This window comes from Cyprinodon tularosa, unplaced genomic scaffold (assembly GCF_016077235.1).
Source record: "Cyprinodon tularosa strain WSP-4 unplaced genomic scaffold, ASM1607723v1 ctg38, whole genome shotgun sequence".
NCBI classification, from domain to species: Eukaryota; Metazoa; Chordata; class Actinopteri; order Cyprinodontiformes; family Cyprinodontidae; genus Cyprinodon; species Cyprinodon tularosa.
Genome location: NW_024039096.1, coordinates 2,493,331 through 2,517,780, shown reverse-complemented (window position 1 = coordinate 2,517,780; position 24,450 = coordinate 2,493,331). Strand labels below are relative to the sequence as shown.

Below are 24,450 nucleotides of genomic sequence, written 5' to 3'. Positions count from 1 at the left end.
GATTATTTTTTCGATTAGTTGATTTATAATCGGTTAGCCAAAGGTTCCTTAAAGAACATTTTTTTACTAAATTAAAGACTCGGTGAAACTAAATAATATATATATTTACACGTGTTTGGGGTTATTTTTGCATTACTTACTGCATCATCATTGTAATTTGGCTGCATATAATATTTTAAATACTTATGTCTGTGTAAATTTGAAGTCAATCTGGGTCATTGCAACCACAAGCATGCTTAAATTAGAAGGCAAACTTTCGCTCAGTTTTTTAAAATAAATTTTGTCTTTGTCAATTCTGTTGGCTCCCCCAGAGAAAACTTGCAGTTGAAGCGCTGGTGTATTTTAGCAGCATTGAGGTCCAAACTCCTGCTCCCATTCCAAGTCAGCTGCTAATCCAACAGCCATCCCTTGATCTTCTGGATTTTTGGAGCCTTTTATTGTGTGTGGGCTCTGTGATTGGCTTTTGAATCATAATGGGAGGGGTTATTTTAGATCTTTGGGATGAGTTCCATGACTGAATTGTAAATGCTTGGCAGGATCAGTCATGGAACTCATTCCATAGATTCCTGGATGGGTGTTGGAACGTCTTCAAAAACACTGAGCAAAAGGTTTCCTTCTAATTTAGGCCCGTTTGTGGTTTAAATATCTATATTCCATTTTGTGTTGTTGCATTATTTTCTGTTGCTTTATGGCATGATGTTGTTGAAAATAAAAATGATTTACTTTATTTCATTCAGTCCATTAGTTGGGTATTGTTTTATTATATATATACAATATTTGAAAGTTCATTAAAGCAATACACTTTATGTATTTCTTTTATCAAATTCATTCCAAAAAGTCATTTATGGGGTCATCTGGATACCAGTTTAAATAAACTGCTATCAGATTAATTTTAACTGATAAAATGATCAAATGTTCCTCTTTACCATTTTAAAGAACAATGAAAAACTGCTATTAAACTAGGTTTTAACAAGTTATTATTATCATTTTCGATGAGAATGTTATCATTAAAATGTACTTTAGATGTTTATCTAAACTTAAATGACTAAAATGTACATGTTGATTCGCTTTGCATTGAGTTCAACCATCCTTTTTTTTAGGTTTTGTGTTTTAAAGCCACACAAATGAATTATTTTCTTATAGCTTTACCAGAAATTAAGTTTATTTGACTCTGACTGAAACTAATTGGATGGAGAACCCAGATTGGAAGCTAATGAAGAGTGGAACCAGCTTAACGACTTTGAAACAGGAAGCCACTTTGTGTCAACAAAGCAGTTTGACCAACCGTGCCGAACCAAACAAATCCTATTAAGGTTCAACTCAGCGGCTTTGTCCTGTCGTACACAGTGACACAGGTCAGCAACCAATAAACATGTTTTCACCACTCTTTGATTTTAACCAAACAAGTAAAAGATCTGAATGTCAATAAAAAAGCATGAGGAAGATATTTACATCTATTTGTATTTATTTACAAGTTACCCATTTTCATGCTGACTACCACAGAGCTGATAGAAAACACTGCAACCGTCCTCTGTTTCATTTATTTATACATTTAAATCAGAAAAATCCCTACAAAGAAACCAACTCTGACAGAAATGTGAATTCCTCCTCAGATGCCTGTGTGCTATGTTACGACGCAGCCTCCTTTGTCTCCCTTGTAAGGGTTCTTGTCGTCTGGAACGCCTTTAATCAGCGGATCATTTGGCATCTGTCCTTCAACAAAAGCAATTGTTTCTGCACAGTTTGCACTCACCTAAAGGGGAGGAAAATATAAAAGACACTGTGAAAATATTGCCCAAAACAATAGAAAATTCAGCCATTTCATATATTTTTTTCTTTTTAGGATTCAAATAGCAGAATATTGGACTGAAATAAATAAAGGTATTGAAGTAAAATACTTACAGGTGTTCTAGGTGTGCTGACTTCCTTCTTCAACTGTTCCAGCTCCATTTTTAGGATTTCCTTATCTGACATATCCCGAGCCATCCTGGCTGCAGAAAGAAAACAGAATACTGGTTTTAATAGCTCCTAAGCATAAGCGACTCCCTAAATGTTGCTTTTGTGATTTTCTCTCCAAGGTTCTTACGTAATCGTCCAGGCAATGTTTAATCTAGTTGTTTCTAGATCAAAAAAAGGAGCTTAATGAACATTCCCTGGGTTTTTACCTGTTGAATGGCGGGATTTCCGACACTCAGAGAAATGTTTTGGCTCCTAGGAGCTCCTGGATTGGTGCCTTCCTGGGTTCCTGTTGCCTCTCCTCACTGGCCGATCTGTGCTGTCCCACTGCTCCTCAACCAGAGCTCATCCCTCACACCGGCTTTCGTTTGAGGTCGTCACTGGATTGGCGGACCTGATGTCACCAATGCCCGGTGATGAGATTAAACAATCAAGGAATTTAACTCTTGTAACAAGAAAGCAGGCTCACAGTCTGCATGCAGAACTGGAGAGAATGAAACTTAAATAACTGCATTTATGGCATCATATGTGTTCAGGATTGTTTTTTGTTTTTAAAAGAAAGTCTGAACTCTATTAAGACTCCCTGAACTTTTCACATTTTGTCCCATTTGGAAGCAGAAACCAAAGTAGGTCATTTATTTAGACTAGAAGGAAGAATAAGGCAGGTTATTTTCCTATAAAGTCACTTAAAGACACTTACTTAGACATGGCCGCACATCTAATATGGCAAGCTGGTCAACTGGTAAAATAATCCAGAGGTTCGCCCTTCAGCAGGATTATGACCACAAACACACACACAATGGTTTACATTAAATTAAATTAAAATTTTTAATTAAATTATTAGACTTTGAAGCATCCGCTGCAGGTCCAGCAGATTCCATAACAGTTTCTTTCCCACTGCCATTAGACTGCTGAATGTCACGTAAAATTGGTTATTTTATTGTATTTCATTACATTTATTATATTTTTTATCAGAAACAGCCTGAACTGTTAGAACTGTAAATATACAGTCATATGTCTATATTACTTTTTTTAATGTATTTTTTCCTGTTTTCAAGGCTGCACTTTAAAAAATGAAATTGTCTAGAGAGCTGTTCTAAAAAAATTCTCTTTGTTTACAATTGTGTATACAAAAGGACTAAATAAATCAGTCTAAGTCTAAGTTAAGCATGCTCATATGTTGTATTGGCCTAGTCAAAGTCCGGATGTATATTTAATAAAGAATCTGTGCAAACTCCATCAAAAAGAAAAAAAAATTAAATGTTAAAGGCAGACTGTACAGTCCGAATAAGATTAGGCTATTCTGCAAAGTCGACAGAGCTAAGTTTAGGTCTTTAAATGTACAAACATGGTAGAAATATACATAAAAGGCTGGATCTGTTATTTGGTTTGAACGGTGATTCTACCAAGTGGAGAAAAAAGATGTAAATTGTATCGGTAAAGTTGTGAATGAAGTAAATTTCTATTTAAATGTTTATTAAATTTAATTAAATTTAATGTTTTCTCATTTAGATTAGTCTATTTTGGACATATCTTCAAAAAAATGTCTAATTTTGTTATTTTTTGTATCACAGCTCTCCCGTCTCATTGTCTCATTATGACATTTGATGGGGGATACATTACAAGTAGATCATCAGCAGCTCAACCTTCAGGAGAACTCACACTAAGCCATTTTGAGAATCTGGGTTAGTACTCAGGATTAACCCCACGCACGTCACATGGATTAACAGCATGGAGATGCTCCTTATAAATATTGGCAGAGTCACCAAGCACCTGGTGAGCTACCTTTTCTTCATTTTGGATTAATAAAAAAAAGCAGTTTGCGGGAATTTTAGATATCAGTAATTTTCCTATAATTTATGTATTGCATTTGGTCAATTAGAGTTGTGCATTTTTTCTCCCTGCAATAAAAAGAAAACTAATTTGCAGTAGGTTTTAGATCAGACATATGCTGAATTTATTTTTCAATTAGTTATATTTTTCATTTTGATTAATCTGTTAATTTATTCCATTCATTTATTTTATATATGATTAAAAACATGCCTTATTTATTTTTGTAAATTTGTACTAAAGCTATACATACATTTTTATATATAGATTATGTTTTTATTATGGATGTTATATATTAATCATATTAATACATTTTCCTATAAGTTTTAAGTGATTATGTATAGTACTTTATTAAAAAACAGATTTGATCACTTATTGTTCAATAAACACATCCATTAGAAGCTTAGATACATTTGATAAACTAATAAAATTATACATTTAATTACGTTTTAACTCGCTAAACTTATAAAATGTTAAGTTTTTATTCTTAAAATTTAGGGACCTGCCGTAAAAATGTAATGATTAGATTTGTCCACTAGATGGAGTAAACACCAGAATTAACGATTTGGCTTCGGTAGCCAATCAGAAGAGAGCTTCTACCAGGGAACTTCAATACCTTTCAAATTAAAAGCTTTCCATGCGGCTGCCTATTTTCGCATCAATGTGGAATAGTGGTATTATTTTATTTTGATAGGTAAAGGTGTACGTCGCTCGGAAGTTGAAGTATGTGATACGTTGACTGTCGGATGGGATACATGAGCTGTAGCGATGGCAGGTCCAAGTAGGAAGCAGATGTTGAAGTTTCTTTGTCAGCTTGGATCGTTTATTCTGACGCGATTCGGGTTCTGGAACTGTTTTAGCATGCTGATGCTGTTTGCTGAAAGGGCGGACTCAAAGAGGTGAAAATAGCGCGTAGTTTGACGTAGAGCTGCTAGCTAACCTTAGCCTACAGAGCTAGCGGTGGTTTCAGTATATCAAAGGTCCAACTTTTCCTGCCTGTTTGGCATAAATTAAAATTAATAAAAAATAAAGCCAGACTTAAATGTCTATTTAATTGAACTTAAACAATATGTTATACTATTAAACCCTCTTCACACCAAAGAGCACAAAAAAAAAACATTTCAATTTGTTCCCAACTAAAAATTCTGGACAATTGACGTAGAAGATCTGTGTATTTGAAGAATATATATATATATATATATATATGTTTATATACATACATACATATATATATATGACACTCCTAAACACACATGTTTGTAAGTTTGTTTGTCTTTCCTGTTTCCTCCTGACTGTACTTGTGTTTATTATGATTATATTATTAAACCCCCTGGCATATTTATTTGTTTATCGGTATATTTTAAATGTTATTGATGACTTTTAAGTTAAAATAAAAAAAAGCTTTTCCTGGCTGTAGACGCTGACTATAGTTAGAAGAAGGGCCGGATCAACAGTCAGTTCTTCACTTTTTGCATCTTTCCTGATGTTTATTTATTACTTAAAAGTTTACTTCAAAAGTTCCTTGAAATTGGGGCTATTATTACTCTGCTTCTGGCTCCTTGAACCCCAGTCGGCCTCAGCAGATGGCCGCTCACGCTGAGCCTGGTTCTGCTGGAGGTTTCTTCCTGTTAAAAGGGAGTTTTTCCTCTCCACTGTCGCTACAAGCATGCTTAGTGTGAGGGATTGCATTCGAGTCAATGAGTCGATGCAATCAACTGGTTTTCCTTAGATAGAAAACTTTGAATCAATCTGACTGGATGACCTGGTGAACTGGAAAGTGCCTTGAGATGACTCGTCGTGAATTGGCGCTATAGAAATAAACTGAATTAAATTGAATTATTTAATCTGGAGTGAGTTGAGATGTTATTTATTTTTGTGGGTGTGTTTCTGGAACCCACCCATCCACAGCCCTCTAACTTATCCTGTAATTATATGCCCTGTAGGGGAAAAGGAAGCTATTTTAAAACCTCTCCTTATTTTAACTAAGATGCCACTTGGTTCAAAACCACTTGAGTTTATATATTCAGTTAAGAAATTAGGTCAATTATTGTCTATTGATTATTATATTTCATATTTACAGCTTAAGAAGTTAGTTTGAAAAGAAGTATAATACAGGAAAATATATTTTAAGCTTTTTATGTTAAGTAGATCAAACAGAAGTTAATGCATTTGTGAGTTTATTTGAATTTGTTCTAGGATTGAAACAATCAGATTAATTGATTATTGAAATAATCGTCAGCTAATTTAGTAATCAATTTGTTGTTAACTGGAGTGAAGAGACTAAAATATTGCTTTAGCAGACAGAGCGACCCAACTTGAGCAGCAATTATAACAAAATTGCAACAAAAAAATACGTGCATATTTTGCATTTAAGATAATAATTAAAAAAAAACTTTCCGTCTGTTAATCTGCTCCATCAAAACTCCTCAAGTGGAAAAGTTTTAGTTTCATCTGGTTTAATTTAGTAAAAACTCTTCTTTAAGGAACATTTGTCTAGCTGATTACTAATTGATTAATGGGAAGAAAAAAAAATCAAACAATTATTGATTTGCAAAATAATCGTTTGTTGCAGCCCTAATTCATGTGTTTGAAACGTGTCTGAAATGTGTTTGGCAGATTATTATTAAAGACATTCTAATGATTAAATAAAAAAATTACAATTAGAATAATTTTTAATCTGTAAATTTGACTTAATTAAGGATAAGACTCCATATAAGTGTTATACTTAGAAAAACAACTATTACCCTCCTCATCATAGGCCGTCTTAATCAAAGCCAGTTAGCAGAACCAACACTGGTTTAAAAATGAATATATAATGCACAGTTACACAATAATGCAGGATATGTTTTAAAGTTCCAAAACTAAAGGGTCATTTTAAAATCCTCTTTCCTCTCCAGAAAACCAGACATCCATGTACCATACCTGTACGTGGACATGGGAGCAGCTGTCCTCTGCGCTAGCTTCATGTCTTTTGGAGTGAAGAGGAGGTGGTTCGCTCTGGGTGCTGCCATCCAGCTGGCCATCAGTACTTATGCTTCCTATGTGGGAGAGCAGGTCTATTATGGGGAATGGTTAAAGGTGAGTAAAGCTCTTTGGTTTCAAATCTTTGTGCTCTTTTTATCTTTCTGCTCGTGATCACAGATCAGTCACGTTTTTCTTTCTGATTAGTCAGCTCAGAGTCGTCCATGTTTCAGTAATTGGGCTCTTTATTTGCTCTAGTAGTCAGATCTTTTTTTGAGGATTTATTTATATATATATTAGGGATGGAACGGTTTATGAAAACCGTTTGGTTCGACTGTCTCGGTTCGGTTCGCGTGTTGCGTTCGGTTCATGCGCTGCTCCTTTTTCTCATAGGCGAAGCGTTTCCACTCCAGAGCAGAAGGTGGCGGTGCTGCGACCAAAGCCAACCACCAGTAGTAAACAAGAAGAAGAAGAAGCGTAGCCGGGTGTAGCAGAAAAAAATCAGTTGTTGTGGAGAATTGTGTCGGAATGGCGAGTGGGAAAGAACAGGAGTTGGAAGACGCGCCAGCAGCACTTTATAGATCTGCTGTATGGGACCACTTTGCATTTAGAGTGACCTACGATGACGGCGGAAAGAAAGTTGTGGATAAAAGTGCAACAGTGTGCAAGCATTGTGCAATACGTTTTGTTTATGCTAACAGCAACACGACCAACATGTCATGCTAACCCCGAAATCCCACATACTCCGTCAACGCTCTGCTCTGCCCCGCTGCGCTCCAGACCGGCTGCTCAAAGCAAAGCATACAGCCTCCACTGTGACTCCCGTCCGCTCCGCTCTGAGTTCCTTGGAGATGATTAATCGATGAATCGGACAAAAAAAAAATTTATACTAACCTCTGGATATATACTAATATATATATATATATATATATATATATATATATATATATTAGGGATGGAACGGTTTATGAAACTCTGATCTGTACTTTCCTGCAGGTCCGGATGTACTCCAGATCGTTAGCTATCATCGGGGGCTTTCTGGTTCTTGCCAGTGGAGCAGGGGAGGTCTACAGGCAGAAGGCTCGCAGCAGATCCCTGCAGTCCACTGGACAGATCTTTCTGGGCATATATCTCATCTGCATGGTAAGTGATTCTCAGATCCAACCAACCACTGTGTCTGCTGGAAGAAAAATACGAATTTGAATATTCATTCCTGTTGTAGATCCTGGTTCTTGTCTCATACCTGCACCTACACACTTTCTCCACTAGGTGTACTCGCTGCGGCACAGCAAGGAGGACAGGCAGGCCTACCTGAACCACATCGCTGGAGGAGAGCTCACTCTGATGCTGATAGAAGTGCTGTTTGGCGTTCTGGCTCTCGCCTTTCTCACCGGATACTACATCCGCATGGCGGCTCAGATCCTAGCCACCGTCCTTCCTCTGGTGATCCTACTCATAGACGGAAACCTCGGATATTGGCACCACAACCGTAAGGTGGAGTTCTGGAACCAGATGAAGCTGATAGGCCACAACGTTGGTATTTTCGGGGCTGTACTCATCCTAGCCACTGACGGTTAGACTCCCCCCGGCTTTCAAAGACAGTTTTTATATACAGAGGTGTCTGTGCAGGAGCTGCATCGCGTCAGGATTTAAACACTCTGCTCGGAAGAGCGCACCAGGTTCAACTTTAGCCACCAGTTGGGAGCTTTTTTACTGTAAGAAAAAGTTTCCTTTTCTGTTGAAATTGCAAATGGTTTTATTTATTTGGTTACTTGTTTACAGTTGTTATGCTCTAAAAAGTTTTTTTTTTTACTTCTCCGGGAAATCCTTAAGATCGGATTACGTGTTTTAAGTATTTTACAAGTAAATGGAAGCTATTATATAATGGTATGTTGCTTTTAATGTGTACATCATGTTTTTTCAATAAAATCTAAAAAATATGTAAAAATCTGGAGTCAGTTAAATTGTTCACATCATTGATGCATAATACTGATTTACTAACAGACTAAAGTTATAGAGATGCACCAGTCTAGCTAATTTGCAGTGTCCTTTGAACATTTTTTTCCAAAAACATAAACGAGAAAATGATCCTGCAGGTTCTTTAATAGAGATGTTGGCTTTAAAGGAAAAGTCTGGTCAGCGAGGAATAATCAATGGATCATTATTTATACCTAAAACTTAATATGTTGGTGGTGATTTAATTATTTTAGCGTTAAACAGTAAAGAAAATGAAAATTTTTATTGCGATCACAGAGTCTGAGAGTGGCCATGTTTGCCCAAATATAGTAGCCCCTCCCTCCTGACATCTTCCAGCAGTGACGTCACGGTGCGGTAACCCTAGTGCAAGATTTCCAGAGGACTTCACCATTGAAATTCACCAGAGCTATAGTGAAACTGACAATGCCCAGTGCATGGCAGCTAGATGTTGGGATACATCGGGTAAAAGTGAAGAAAAAAATTAGTTATTTCACCTTTCTGATTCCTGATCCAGGTCGGACACCTGAGTGAAGCAAAAATTGTCATTTCTGCTGCTTTGGCTTTGATGATATTAATGAAATTGTAAAGGTCAAAAGGTCAACCAGCCCCCCCACCTTCTTTGAATTAGACAAAATTAGTGTCAAACGTTTGTGCAGCAAAAATTTTAGTTTGTGCCGCTACCATTTTAAAGATATAAAGAGATGTTTTTAGAGGTCATCAAAGGTCAACCAGCCCCCCCCGACACCTTCTTCAAATAAGACAAAATTTTAGTCAAAAGTTTGTGCAGCAAAAACAGATGTTAACTGACCTTTGATGACCTCTACAAAATCTCATTAATATCATTGAAATGATAGCAGTAAAAATTGCCATTAAAAAATATAAAATTGTCAAATTAATTTTAAATATGACATATTTAAATTAAATATATAAAAAAAATAAAAAATGCATATTTAAAAATATATATATTTTTTGTACTGCTATCATTTCAATGATATTAATAATTGTAGAAGCCATCAAAGGCCAGTGAACATTGGTTCATTCTGAAACTCTGAATTTCATATAAATTAAAAGTTGCTAACCTATTGATATAATTTTAAACTGTAAAGAAACGATAGCGGCACAAACAAAATTTTTTGCTGCACAAACTATCACAAACGGAGCCGAGTTAATTGACACCCATTTTGCCTCATTTGAAGAAATTGGTTGACCTTTGATGACCTCTAGAAACATCTCTTTATGTCTGATCTCAAACCTTATGTATGATCTCAAACCAGCACAAACGTTTGACACCAATTTTGTCTGATTTGAAGAAGGTGGGGGGGCTGGTTGACCTTTTGACCTTTACAATTTCATTAGCATCTTCAAAGCCAAAGCAGCACAAACGACAATTTTTGCTGCACAAACGGAGCTGAGTTAATTGACACCCATTTCATCTGATTTGAGGAAGGTGGGGGGGCGGGTTGACCTTTTGACCTTTACAATTTCATTAATATCATCAAAGCCAAAGCAGCACAAATGAAGCTGAGTTAATTGACACCAATTTCATCTGATTTGAGGAAGGTGGGGGGGGCTGGTTGACCTTTGATGACCTCTAGAAATATTTCTTTATATTTTTTAAATGGTAGCGGCACAAACGAAAATTTTTGCTGCACAAACGTTTGACACAAATTTTGTCTGATTTAAAGAAGGTGGGTGGGGGGCCACTTCACTCAGAGTCCACGGACGGGTTGGTCGTTGGATCGCCAACTTGAAGAGGGAGGATTTGCCATCGAACTTCTGGCCAGAGAAAAAACACGTAATATGTAGCCAAGATTTGAAGAATGTTTTCAAGATGACTTGGATAATAAAAGCGCCAGATACAGCACTGGGACTTGATCAACAGCCGATACCGCACCGTGACGTCACAAACCAGTAGGTGGCAGTAGTGTTTTTTTTAACAAACACGGTTGCCTCCAGTAAAGCACATTCAAATGAAAATTACTCTTAATTAAAAACATCATTTATTGAACAGTATGTAATCATTTCATGTTTAAAGTACTTTCAGAAGGTTAAATTCTGAATATGACCAAACTTTTCCTTTGGTACAACAGAAACTGAAGAGCAAAAGGCATTTTTGTGTTTTAGTGAAGCATAATTCTTTAACTAGGAGGTGTGGCCTAACATCTAGTGCACATAAGAGCAGATCCTGCACTAGGAGGCTGCAGGTGGGTCAGCAGGGAGGTACAGATTTCCCTGAACCCAGCCAGACCAGCTCTTTTTTAGGAGTTACCCTGCCTTACCGTGAACCTCTGGTCTCCATCAGGTTTCCTTTCATGATTGCTCTCTTAAGCTCCATTCGTCTCCCATTAGTAGCGATCAACTTTCATGTAGCTACTGTAGAAAAGTATCCCCTTAGTATGATGTTTCCCCCACCGTGTTTCACAGCAGGGATGGGCTTTTAAGGTGTTAAGTTTTCCACACATGTAGTATTTTATCTGCTTGGTGCAAACTAAAACTTTTTAGGACTTTTCCCCTATAATTCAATGTTTATTTTCTGTGCCAAGTAATCTATAAAGGTCAGATTATAATAGCAAAGTTTCCCACCTGGAACCCTAAATTATTATGAGGGTCAGAGTTGCTTCTCTGATTATATCCTCCTTGTTTAGATGGACGGTCATGTCTTTGTCTGCTGTTGCTCTATACTTTCCTTTTTTGAAAGATGTTCATATTGATGCTTTTTAACTTAACCCGAACCCAAATGACCTCTTTACATCTTCTCCCTGACCCGGCTGCTGTGTTCCTTACTTTTCATCATGGTGTTTTTTTCACTAATGTTCTCTAACAAACTCCTGAAAATCTCACAGAAGAACAGGATTTATATCAACATTACATTAAATACATACTAAACTTTATTTACTACTTTGGGTGACTTCTGCAGCCAGGTGGTCACACAGGATTAGAGTCTTACTTTTCTTATTTGTATTCATTAAAAAATTATGTTTTTTGTTTCGCCATGATGAATGTGATTTACAGCCCTATCCTCGACTGATATTTGTGACTTATTATTCTATTTCTGATAATGTTTTCTAACCCATAAAGCCTTTGTTTTTGTTAAGAAAGGGCATTGGGTTTTGAAGGCTAACAAAAGAAGCCAAACGACCCCAATTCCAAGCGGTGGACCCGTTCGTCCGTCTCAAATGCATCTTTTCTAAACAAAAATGCTTTTTAAAGAAAAGAAAAATGCATAACGAAAAACCCCTCAAATTTTTCTCTTTAACTGAAAGACACGACTTACAGTTTAAACCCTAGCCTTTTATTTTGCCCCCATTTTTTATTTATTTACTTTTTGTACATATACTTACTTTTGAACAGTAATCCCTTACTTTTATATTTTGCCTTGTGGTTTGTGAATAAATACTAAAATGCTGACTTAATGAATACTTTTTTTATTGTTTGCATCATAACCAGAATTTAATATAGATATATTTTAACCTGTTAACATTTATAAGACAATTATTTTATATTTTTAGTTAGATTAATGCTTTTACTTTACTGCACTCTATACAACAACTGTTGATGGAAAAGTTGCATCTATGAACTTTAAAAAACTTCAGATCGTTTCCTATTAACTAAACGACTAGTTGGTTTTAAATTCCTTTCATCTCAGTTTTTCTCCTCTCTAGACTCTAGAGAAGACTCTTCAAAAAGCATCCAGTCATTTATCTGCAGACTCTGCATCACTTGCAGCCTGTTTGTTCTTGCGGTTCCGTTCAGCTTTGACCAGGGCACCGATCACCGCCAGCATCACGGTGATGGTGATGACCAGCACCGAAGCCGTCTCTGCCATGCACAGCTGGCTGTCCATCGACGCAAGCGTGCTCCCAGCCTGCTGAGGAGGAGCCTGGCAGAGGATGGCCTTGTAGTCCTCCACATGCAGGTGTCGGACGTTCTGGATCTTCCCGAAGACTCGCTGCAGGTCGCAGTCGCAGGTCCAGGGGTTGAGGGACATCTGCAGGTGGGTGCTGATGGTCTGCAACTTCAGGAAGGTCTTGAACTTGATGTGCTGCAGCTGATTTCCCTGGAGGCCTAGCAGGGTCAAACTGTGCAGCGGTGACAGGGTGTCAGCTTCGACCAAGGAGATGTTGTTGTGACCGAGGAGGAGCACCTCCAGACTCTGCTGCCGGCTCAGCAGCCCGTCTTGCAGCACATTCAACCTGTTTCTCTCCAAGTTCAGCAGTCGCAGTCGAGAGAGGCTGTTGAAAGCTTTGATGTCTATAGTTCGGATACGGTTGTGGCTCAGATCTAGTTTTTTCAGGTTGTCACAGTTTCTCAGTGAGGAGGAGTCGACGTGCTGCATCAGGTTGTGGTCCAGGCGGAGGTCCTGAAGGGAGGACAGATGCAGAGTAAAGTCCTGCGGAAGCCAGCGCAGTCGGTTGAAGCTCAGGTCCAGCTTCTCCAGAAACTGCAGTGATGATAGAGACTGAAAAACAGGAAATAATTTAAAAGGATCACTCTCAACTGTTGATTTATACATCTCCTTTTTCTGATGCATTTAAAGTCACACCACAGGTAATAATGACATCATCCAAAAGTAAGTCAGTAGTTAATCAGAATGTATAACTCATGTTGTAAGGATTCATTTTATAAAGCGCAATATTATGGAGTTTCTTTTTGCCATCTTCGATGAAGCTGCCTGTTGGAGCGGTGGCTTATCTGTAGCTGAGAGGAAGCGGCTGGATCAGCTGATCAGGAAGGCCAGCTCTGTGAGTGGATGCCCTCTGAAGCAGGAGGTGGGAAAGAAAAGGATCCTAACTAAATGAACATCTGTTTGATAATGTCTCCCTCATGCATGAAGCTGGTGCTGAACTGGAGAGCTCCTTCAGTGACAGACTGCTGCACCTTAAATGCACCAGGGAGCGTTATCACAGATCCTTCCTCCCAACAGCTGGAAGACTTTATAAACTCCACTGTTTCCAATAACCTCAATAAGTTGTTACATTCATGCTGGTTTTGCAGAGTTTCTATCTTAGTCAGTTAAATAACATGCTGCTGTCATTTTGCACATCTCTGATGTTGCTGCTATTTTCAAATATCCATTACTGTAAAAATGTCCATAGCTGCATATTGGTTATTTATTCTCCAGGTGCACAGTTTTTATATTTATAGTACAGTATCTAGATAGACCATTTTTTCTATAATATTTTTGCTGCTGTAAACACCAGAATTTCCCCATTGTGGGACAATAAAGGGGATTTTCTATTATATTCTGTTCTAAAACATGATGGGGCATTTTTTTCTTTAAATAGTTTTTTTTAAAGTTCAAAATGCTGAAATTATAAGAATTGTTCTAAAGATAAAAATATAGTCTGTGCATTTTTAATTTGAATTAATCATAAAATATCAGTCATCCCTGGATATTAATTTCAGTATTTATTATTTTTCTTAAATAATCAAAATGGAAAGCTCAAAGTTTAAAATTAAAAGATGTTACATAAATATAAGTTAGATTGGTCTATATATGACTAAATCTAATCTTCTCTCATTATGCAGGGTGTAAAAAAACAATGTAAGCCTTTTAGCACCAGGAACAACTTAAAGCTACTTTTATTCGAGTACTGAAGTAAATGTTACTACCTACACTGTTTATGTACATTTAACTGCTATTCAAAGCTGTAAACTTTGCTAATTTATTTTAAGAAAAGCAAATAATAAAAAAAAACATTTTTTCTTTCTTTTTCTAAGATCCACATTTGTGTTATCATTTTTTTCTCTCTTTCTGCTGTAATCATCAGAATTTCCCCATTGTAGGACAATAAAGGGGATTTTATATTCTATTCTATTATATAAAAAACTAAATCTATTTCATATAGAATTGCTACTTTATGGGTTTGTTAGGTTTGGACAAATCAGCAGAAAAGCATTAATGTTATCCTTAAAGGAGCAAAAGAAACCAGGTTGCTGTTGTATCTGACCAGAGCCGGCCCAAGCCCCAATGGGGGCCCCAAAGCAAAAATTGAATTTGGGCCCCCTGTTTCTTTCATTTTCTGCTGCATCAACAGTCTTCAGCCACCTACCATGGACTTCCTGCAGCTCTTATACTTCTGATTACTGTGTTTTATTTGGATGCATCATATAGTGATATTAAAAATGATTAAAAAAAATTAGTATATAGTTTATTTGAAGTATAAGAGTTTCTGTAATTTATACTTTTTGGTTCTGACCACACCAGCAATCTGCAAACCGAACCCGTAGTGAACAAACAACAACAAATAAAATACCTTTAATAAATTAAATGAAAATAATGAATGGAATAAAAAAAAAAAACAGACTAAATTAAATCAAACCATTTTTTTAAATAATGGATATTAAAAGTTCCCCAAAACCAGATAGAAAGTGAAAAGAAACTAGTTGAATAATTATCTCCTAAAACTATGGAAATGTTTGCAGGTCCTGTTTGGACCTGTTCACTTCCTGTTTGGATTAACTGAGTGTGCAACTGAGTGTGCAGCTGTTCAGAGGATCTCCATCTGAAGTTAAGTTATTTTCTCTGTGATATCTCTGTATCTAAGTAACTCTAACTGACTACTTTAAAACATAGCACCTTCTGCTGCACTTTTCTACTGAGCACTTGTCAGTTTCACACGGTTTTATTTCTGATAGCAAGAAGTAGCTAGCCTAGGCTAGCGCTAGCTTAGCATTGCTATGGCTTCTCTCTCTCCCTCCCTTGACTCTTTTCCAACTCTTCCTTCTTCCTCTCCTCTCTCCTGCTCTCTGTGTCAGATGTTCAGTTATTCCTCTGCCTCCTTTAGTGATAATGGGATGTGTAATAAGTGTAGTATTTTTGTAGCTTTGGAGGCGAGGGTGTCAGAGTTAGAATCCAGGCTTCAGGCTGTTGAACATCCAGGAGTTAAAGTAGGCCCCCCACGTAGCTGTCCTCCAAAAGTGCCTGAGCAGCCAGGCGATTGGGTAACTGTACGCAGAAAGCGTAGTCGTGGATCTCTGCCCACTGGTCACCACCAACCCGTTCACGTTTCTAACCGGTTTTCCCCACTCAGTGACACACCCACTGAGAAGCCCACTCTGGTGATTGGCAGCTCCATAGTCAGAAACGTGGCATTAGAGACACCAGGGACCATAGTCAAATGTTTGCCGGGGGCCAGAACGGGCGACATCAAATCCTACCTGAAACTACTGGCTAAGGATAAGGTTAAATACAGTAAGATTGTTATTCACGCTGGTGGTAATGACACCCGGTTACGCCGATCGGAGGTCACTAAAATTAGTGTTGCTTCGGTGTGTAAGTTTGCCAAAAAAAATGTCGGACTCCGTAATTTTCTCTGGTCCCCTCCCTGATCTGACCAGTGATGACATGTTTAGCCGCATGTCGTCATTCAATCGCTGGTTGTCTAGGTGGTGCCCTGAAAACAACGTGGGCTACATTAATAATTGGCAATCCTTTTGGGGAAAGCCTGGTCTGATTCGGAGAGACGGCATCCATCCCACTTTGGATGGTGCAGCTCTTCTTTCTAGGAATCTGGCCACATTTATTAGTCCTCCAAAACCCTGACCACCCAGGGTGCAGACCAGGAAGCAGAGTTGTAGTTTAACACACATCTCTGCAGCTTCTCTACTGTTACCCACTCTTTACTCCATCCAGACAGTGTCTTGCCCACGACCAAAATCTAATAAATTAGCAAAGATTCCCAAAGGAGTAAATCATGATAATCTAATTAAAATCAAAATAACTCCAATTGGGGAAAAAGTTAAAACAATTAAATGCGGTCTGTTTAACATAAGATCGCTTTCCTCTAAAAGTCTACTAGTTAATGACTTGATTTGTGATAATCACATTGACTTGTTTTGCCTTACAGAAACCTGGCTGCAGCAAGAGGATTATGTGAGCATAAATGAGGCAACTCCTTCAAGCTATTTAAATTTTCACATCCCCAGAAGTTCTGGGCGAGGAGGAGGAGTAGCAACAATCTTCGAGTCTGACTTACTGATTACTCCCAAAACAATTAATTCCTACAACTCTTTTGAACATTTAACCCTTAATTTCCCTGATCCAAATTTCAAGGCAAGAAAACCTCTTCTTTTTGTAACTTTGTATCGTCCACCAGGTCCTTACTCTGAATTTTTAGATGAGTTTTCAGAGTTCATTTCTGATTTGGTATTAAATACTGACAGGGTCATCATAGTGGGAGATTTTAACATCCATGCTGACATTGAAGGCGATAGCTTAAGAGCAGCCTTTAATGCTATCTTAGACACTATTGGCTTTGTTCAAAATGTGAATAGTCCCACGCATTCTCATCTTCATACTTTGGATCTTGTGCTGACATACGGCATAGAATGTGAAGAAATAACAGTATTTCCTCACAACCCTGTCCTCTCTGACCACTTTCTAATAACCTTCAGGATTACTTTAACAGAGTTCTCCTCCCCCAAAAGAAGGTTCAATTTTAGTAGATCTTTATCAGATAGTGCAGTTATAAATTTTAAAGAATCTGCTTCACTTTCTCTCTGCTCTGTGTCACTGAGCAGTGCTGCAGAGTGCAAAAGCTTAGCTTATTCCCCTTCACAGGTTGATGATTTTGTTGAGGGGGTTGCTAGTTCTCTGCGTATTGCCTTAGACAACGCAGCTCCTTTGAAAATGAAAACCGTTAAAAATAGAAAGCTTGCTCCTTGGTTTAATGCAGAGCTGCGTACTTTGAAGCAAAATGCTAGGAAACTGGAGAGAAAATATCGCTCCACAGGCCTGCGAGAGTCCTTCCTAGTCTGGAAAAATGGTTTACTGTTGTATAAGAGGACCCTTTGTAAAGCAAGAGCAGCATACTTCTCCTCATTAATAGAGGAGAATAAGAATAATCCTAGATTTCTTTTTAATACAGTTGCCAAACTCACCCAGAGCCATAGCTCTGTTGAACCGTCCATTCCACCTGCTCTTAGCAGCAATGATTTTATGGGATTCTTTATAAATAAGATTGATCTTATTAAAAATAAGATCATAAGCACTCCTCTATCCGCGATTGTACCTGAGGTAGTCATGGAATCTGAACCGGGTTTAGACTGCTTTGATCCAGTTGAACTCTCTGAATTAGCAAAATTATTGTCTTCATCTAAGCCTTCAACTTGTATGTTAGATCCAGTTCCAACCAGGTTATTTAAGGAGGTATTCCCTTTGATCTCCTCCTCCATTTTAGATGTGATTAATCTATCTCTGTTACAGGGATATGTACCTAAAGCTTTTAAGATTGCTGTAATTAAACCTCTGCTTAAGAAACCGTCTCTTGACCCAGATGACTTGGTCAATTATAGACCTATATCCAATCTTCCTTTCTTATCCAAAATTCTTGAGAAAGTAGTTGCCAAACAAGTTTGTGATCACTTCCACCATAATGAACTTTTTGAAGAGTTTCAGTCTGGCTTTAGAGCTCATCATAGCACTGAAACAGCTCTGGTGAAAGTCACTAATGATATTCTCATGGCCTCAGATAATGGACTTGTATCTGTGCTCGTCCTGTTGGATCTTAGTGCTGCATTTGATACAGTTGACCATAATATTCTTTTAGAAAGACTTGAATATTTTGTTGGAATTAAAGGAACAGCACTAGACTGGTTTAAATCTTATCTATCTGATCGAATTCAGTTTGTTCATGTTAATGATAGATCTTCAACACGCTCAAAGGTTACCTGTGGAGTACCACAGGGATCAGTGCTAGGACCAATTCTCTTTACTTTATACATGCTCCCAATTGGTAGAATTATTAGACAGCATGGGATTAATTTCCACTGTTATGCTGATGATACCCAGCTATATCTGTCTATAAATCCAGATGAAGCTAACCCATTACATAGATTACAGGCATGTCTTGAAGACATAAAAACCTGGATGACTCTTAATTTTCTGCTTCTGAATGCAGACAAAACAGAAGTTATAGTCCTTGGACCAGAGTCTCTGAAAAAGAAACTGATTAGCCAGTCACTTCATTTGGATGGGATTAAACTGATTTCAGATAATAAAGTAAAAAATCTTGGTGTTATTTTTGATCAGGACCTGTCATTTAAATCCCATATCAAAGAGGTTTCTAGAATTTTCTTCTTTCATCTGAGGAACATTGCAAAAATTAGAAATATCCTGTCCAGGGGTGATGCTGAGAAACTAGTCCATGCATTTGTTACTTCAAGGCTGGACTATTGTAATTCTTTACTATCAGGAAGTCCACAAACTGTAGTTAAAAGCCTTCAGCTGATCCAAAATGCTGCAGCCAGAGTTCTAATGAAAATTAAAAAGAGAGATCATATCTCGCCTATCCTGGCTTCTCTTCATTGGCTTCCTGTTAAATCAAGAATAGAATTTAAAATCCTCCTTCTCACATATAAAGCCTTAAATGGCCAAGCTCCATCTTATATCAGAGATCTGATTGTTCCTTATGTTCCTAACAGAGCACTTCGCTCTCAATCTGCAGGTTTACTAGTGGTTCCTAGAATTTCTAAAAGTAGAATGGGAGGCAGATCTTTTAGTTATCAGGCTCCTCTCCTGTGGAACCAACTACCAGTTTTAGTCCGTGAGGCAGACACCCTGTCTACTTTTAAGGCTAGGCTTAAAACTTTCATTTTTGATAAAGCTTATAGTTAGGGTGGCTCAGGTTATCCTGAGCTATCTCTATAGTTATGCTGCTATAGGCTTAGACTTTTGGAGGACATAGGGACCCCCATTTCATCATTCTGCTTCATTCTCTCTCTGTTCTCCTATTCTGCAGAATCTGTTAGTTCAATCTCTAACCTTCTGCTCTCTCTGCTTTTCCTCAGAGTAGCTTTGCCTCGTCTGTTCCTGTTTGGCTGTGACGTCATCCTGGAAAAAAACATCAGCTGTGCTGCTTCTATCAACACCCTTGTTAATAGATGTTGGAGATCGGCCTGTTTTCCAGTGTGGTCCTGTTTCTCTGACCGTGACTGAGTGGATGTGCTCTCTTCGTCCTCTGGCATGGGAGCTGCCTTGGAGCTCGTCTGCCTGGCTGTGTGTTTCCTGGACGGGGCCGCCTTTTACAGCTGCTTTTTGTATCTCTGCTTCTGTCTCCTTGAACCCCAGTCGGCCTCGGCAAATGGCCGCTCACACTGAGCCTGGTTCTGCTGGAGGTTTCTTCCTGTTAAAAGGGAGTTTTTCCTCTCCACTGTCGCTACAAGCATGCTTAGTGTGGGGGATTGTATTTGAGTCAATGAGTCAATGCAATCAACTGGTTTTCCTTAGATAGAAAACTTTGTATCAATTTGACTGTATGATCTGGTTGAACTGTAAAGTGCCTTGAGATGACATGTGTTGTGAATTTGGCGCTATATAAATAAACTGAATTGAATTGAATTGTTCAGAAGCTGTAAATGAAAAGATGATCCACCTTTATTCACAGATTTGACTTTTCTATGTTTCACAGTTCTTCCTCAGTCCTCCACTCCCTCCGTCTATTTGGAAAGTGACTGATGACATCGCTGTAGGAGATCTGACAACCGAATTTGTTAAAACTAATCACTGCCAGCCCACCCCATCATTCTTCTACCCTGGAGCTCCACTCTGCAGATGCAACAGTCAGAGGGAGAATGCAGGCCGTCTTCAGAGCTACCAAAAGAGTGGAGCGTGACTCAGTTCTCCTTTTGACAGAGGAAAGGAGGAAACCAGGTCATCTGTGCTTTGGGATGTGTGGAAGGTTTTCCATCTCTGAAGCCAGTTACTCTCATCACCATCAGATTGTTTTCAAAGATAATTCTCTTTTAGTGAAGTTAGAACTGCTTTGTGTCGATTTGGTCCTAAGATCAATCATTTATTATTTTTAATGTATAGTTATAATAATTTCTACATAACTTAGATCTATTGATGAGAAAAATTTAAAGGATATATTTTGGAATTGTTTTTTTTGTTTTTTTCAAATAAACCTTATCGGACAAAAAACAATCAATTGTTTTTTTGGGTCTCCTTCTTTCCATTATGCATTGGGCTGACCATGTCTGAACATATTAAAGGAAAGTTGAGTGGAAGGAAAAAGCTGCACAATCAATCAGTTAGTTTGATAACATGCTGCAGTCATTTTGCACATCTCTGATGTTGCTGCTATTTTCAAATATCCATTGCTGTAAAAATGTCCATAGCTGTATGTTGATTATTTATTCTCCATGCGCACCATTTTTTTTATATTTATAGTACAGTATCTATTAACTCTTCACTATATTGTGATTCTTATACACTTTTCTAAGCTCAATGTTTGTGTGACCATTTTTTCCTATAATATTTTTGCTGCTGTAAACACCAGAATTTCCCCATTGTGGGACAATAAAGGGGATTTTCTATTCTATTCTGTTCTAAAACATGATGGGGCATTTTTCCTTGAATAGTTTTTTTTTTTTTAAGTTCAAAATGCTGAAATTATAAGAATTGTTCTAAAGATAAAAATATAGTCAAATGTTAACTGTTGTGTAAAGCGAGCTAAAAAGAAGCTCATGGTGACCACATGGTGCCCAGCACTGACATGTCTTGAGTGGATTTTATTTCACTCTAAGCCAAACTTAAAGAAGCCAGGAAAAACGTACAAACTATTCCCTCAGGAGTAGTCACAGAAAGTTAAGAATAAATTATCTGAATTGTTCTACATTAGTTGAAAACTTAACCTAATTCCAAACTATTCAAGATAAATTTGGTACTCAAACATAAAATCACTGCCAGATCATTGCATCATTTTATTGATTATGGTTTTCAACCATTTTCCTTTCTTCCTCTTTACATAAATTAATGTTTAGTTTTTAACTGAAATATAGCTAAATTGGAGTTTAATTGTTTTTTTTTTTATAAATTATTAATCCATATGTGTGGGTATAAACGAGGATGGGACGGCCTCTTCCCTCCAACTGAAAAGGAAAGCAGCTGTTACTATGGCAACACAGTACCGCCCAAAGGTTAAAGTCGTAGGGAAATCATATTTAGATTTCAAATTAATCTGGCTTAAACATGTATATAAATTAGGGATGCACGATATAATCGGCCCCCTATCGGTATCGGCCTTAAAACTGAATATCGAACATCGGCCACCCCACCGATATTTAACCTGATATTTGATCAGCTTCTGAGTTTCTAAAGTCTAAAAAATACAACTTCTTCTTCTTCAAAAACTTTTTTTTACAGACTTAAAAACTTCTAAAGACGAGGGAAAAAATATTGATACATTAAAATATCACAATATCTTCATATGCTGATATATTGCCATTTAAAAACACCATATCAATCTCTTTTACTAATGAAATATTGCTATATGTCATCGTTATGCTACGAAATCCCCCGAAAATTCACGGAATTTTGCCATATTTTTATAAGTTGATATATTGACGCGGTATCGATCTATTTTACTAACAAAATCTCACAAGAATTTCCAAATATCACAAGAGTTTGTAACAGAACGATGACATTTCACGAGATTCTGAAAGTAAAATAGATCAATACCACGTTTTTAAAAATCTGTTTGATATCAGAATATGAAAATATATTTGAGTATATTATTTTTCAAAGTGTCAGAAATGGATAACAAAACTGCTATTTTCAATGACTACTTATTTTTGTCCAGCTTTAACATCGGTATCGATATCGGTTATCGGCTACATGAGTTTTAAAATATCGACATATCGGATATCGGCCAAAATCCAAATATCGTGCATCCCTAATATAAATGTACTCTTTATCAGAACATATTGTCCTAAATGTTTGAAAAATTATATATATAAAAAAAAAAATCCTGTCTGTGTTTTTTTTGTTGTTATTTTATGCAGGCCAGTTAGTTCTACGTCAGCTTGTTCACCTAAATTCGGCCAATCATATCAACGGTTATCTGTCAATCAAATTTTTTTCGTCATAGCATCTTGATTCATATGTCGCAGCTAATATACGCAACGGTTGAAATAAGAAATCATAGAATAATTTCCTTTCCCATTGAGTTCCGTCCCAGTGTTCACGGGGATGGACGTCTGTGTCTTCGGCAGGCGTAGAGCTAACAGAACTGGCAGCGTTGCGAGGCAAGGGCTCAAACATGTACGGCTGGAAGCCTTCTACACCAAACCAAGCTTCTGCCGCCCTGGCGTCCTCTTCCACAACATCTTCGTCCCCGCTTTCCTCCTCTAAATAAAAAATGGATGACGGAGGAGACTCATCCACGACCTCCGACACTAAACTCTCCTCCTCTTGCATGTTTCTGCGAATTCCGGAGAATTCGGAAATGCAACGGTTGGAACAGCTGCTTCCCTACGACTTTAACACTAACCCTTAACTATCCAGTGTCACTCCAAATTAAGTCACACAAAGCTGTGGAAGTTGGTTATATAATGGGAATGGGACGGCCTCTTCCCTCCAACTAAAAAGGAAAGCATTTGTTACTATGTCAACACAGCACCGCCCAATGTGCATGGCTGTAGCTCTGTGGCGCAGGTTAACATAACATTAAACATTTCTGTCTTTCTTTAAAATAAAAGTAAACAGTGAAATAAAACCATTTCAAAGAGGACCTTCTTTTTATGAAACAATGACGTAATATTTATTTTTCTCAACCTTTGATTTTCTGTCAGCGTGACGAAGCTGCAGCAAACCGGCGAAACTTATATGTGAAAGGAAGTGTTTCCATCGCTATAAAAAAAAAATAAAAAATAGGAGTGGCCCAGTCAGGCCCAGATCTAATTCAAATGTATGCCACACTTTTCAGATTTTGGAATTAAACATCATAACACTCATATTTTTTCGTGGAAGTCTACATGTGGAGTATTTAAAGGGCTGCTGATAATTTTACAATAAAGAAATCTAAATAAAGAGCAGATTTATTGCAGTTTTATCTTGATCTAAAACCATCTGCATCCTATAACATCCGTATAATCTGAAGACCTGCATATTTATACTCTAATTTCAATATCTCACATGCAGAATCAACCCCATAAATAATATCTTCCATACCTGAGAATGCAGAGCATGCATGCTGTTGTTGGACATCAGAAGGAACTTTAGTGACCACAGTCCAACAAACGAATCACTCCACACCTCTCTCACCTTGTTCCCACTAAGATCCAGCAGCCAAGTGCCATGGGGAACATTGGGGGGGACCTGTTCCAATCCTTTAGACCTGCAATCCACCAAGTCAGAGGACTCGTAGCAAAGGCAGGGGCTGGGACACAGCCTGAGGCCCGACATGATGCTGGGAAGCAGCGTCAGCAGAAGTAGAGGAATCATCATTGTGGGATCAAAGCGAAGACTCTCCAGCTAAAAGCCATGGTTGACCCTCTTGTACGTACACAGAGCGATGCATCTGAAGCGCAGCGGATGTGTTTGCAAAGGCACAGAAACATGTCATTTCAGCAAACTCAGAGACACACACATGGAATATTCCCGATTAGATGGGATTATGGGCTTAAACTGATGATCACATAACCAAATCTGGGGAGTGAACCTGCAGCCTGTTTTGGACCTTTTCCTAAATGAAGGATTTACATCTATATGCATATATCAAGCATGATAGCAGCCGGTTTATCCATTTGGTTCTTTATTATATAACACTATGGATTATCTATAGATCAGTCTTTGATGGCAGACTGGACTGAATCTGAGCATCTTTTTAAAATTCTGAATAAATCATGTCCCTGATGATTATGGCTTACAACTTAAGAGAAGCTGAAATCCCACAATAGGGCCTTACATAATATGCAGAAACAACATTTTTAATCTGAAAGTTT

General features: G+C 37.7%; 3 protein-coding genes across 3 annotated transcripts; 1 reads left to right on the top strand and 2 right to left on the bottom strand.

Moving 5' to 3' along the window:
• Positions 1–1,447: 1,447 nt before the first annotated feature.
• gngt2b (guanine nucleotide binding protein (G protein), gamma transducing activity polypeptide 2b) lies at positions 1,448–2,327 on the bottom strand. Its single transcript, XM_038296943.1, has 3 exons — positions 2,166–2,327; positions 1,903–1,991; positions 1,448–1,753 (listed from the first exon to the last, which is right to left on the bottom strand). The coding sequence occupies exons 2-3, from the start codon at positions 1,984–1,986 to the stop codon at positions 1,625–1,627; spliced, it is 213 nt and encodes a 70-aa protein (XP_038152871.1). The 5' UTR covers positions 1,987–1,991; positions 2,166–2,327; the 3' UTR covers positions 1,448–1,624.
• Positions 2,328–4,506: 2,179 nt separating this feature from the next.
• Positions 4,507–8,539, top strand: tmem101 (transmembrane protein 101). Its single transcript, XM_038296896.1, has 4 exons — positions 4,507–4,685; positions 6,684–6,864; positions 7,744–7,890; positions 8,017–8,539. Exons 1-4 carry the CDS (start codon positions 4,555–4,557, stop codon positions 8,323–8,325), a joined length of 768 nt encoding a protein of 255 aa, XP_038152824.1. The 5' UTR covers positions 4,507–4,554; the 3' UTR covers positions 8,326–8,539.
• Positions 8,540–12,150: 3,611 nt separating this feature from the next.
• LOC119791099 (slit homolog 1 protein) lies at positions 12,151–24,095 on the bottom strand. The gene is made up of 2 exons (XM_038296966.1): positions 23,678–24,095; positions 12,151–13,183 (listed from the first exon to the last, which is right to left on the bottom strand). The coding sequence occupies exons 1-2, from the start codon at positions 23,951–23,953 to the stop codon at positions 12,419–12,421; spliced, it is 1,041 nt and encodes a 346-aa protein (XP_038152894.1). The 5' UTR covers positions 23,954–24,095; the 3' UTR covers positions 12,151–12,418.
• Between the last annotated feature and the right edge of the window lie 355 nt (positions 24,096–24,450).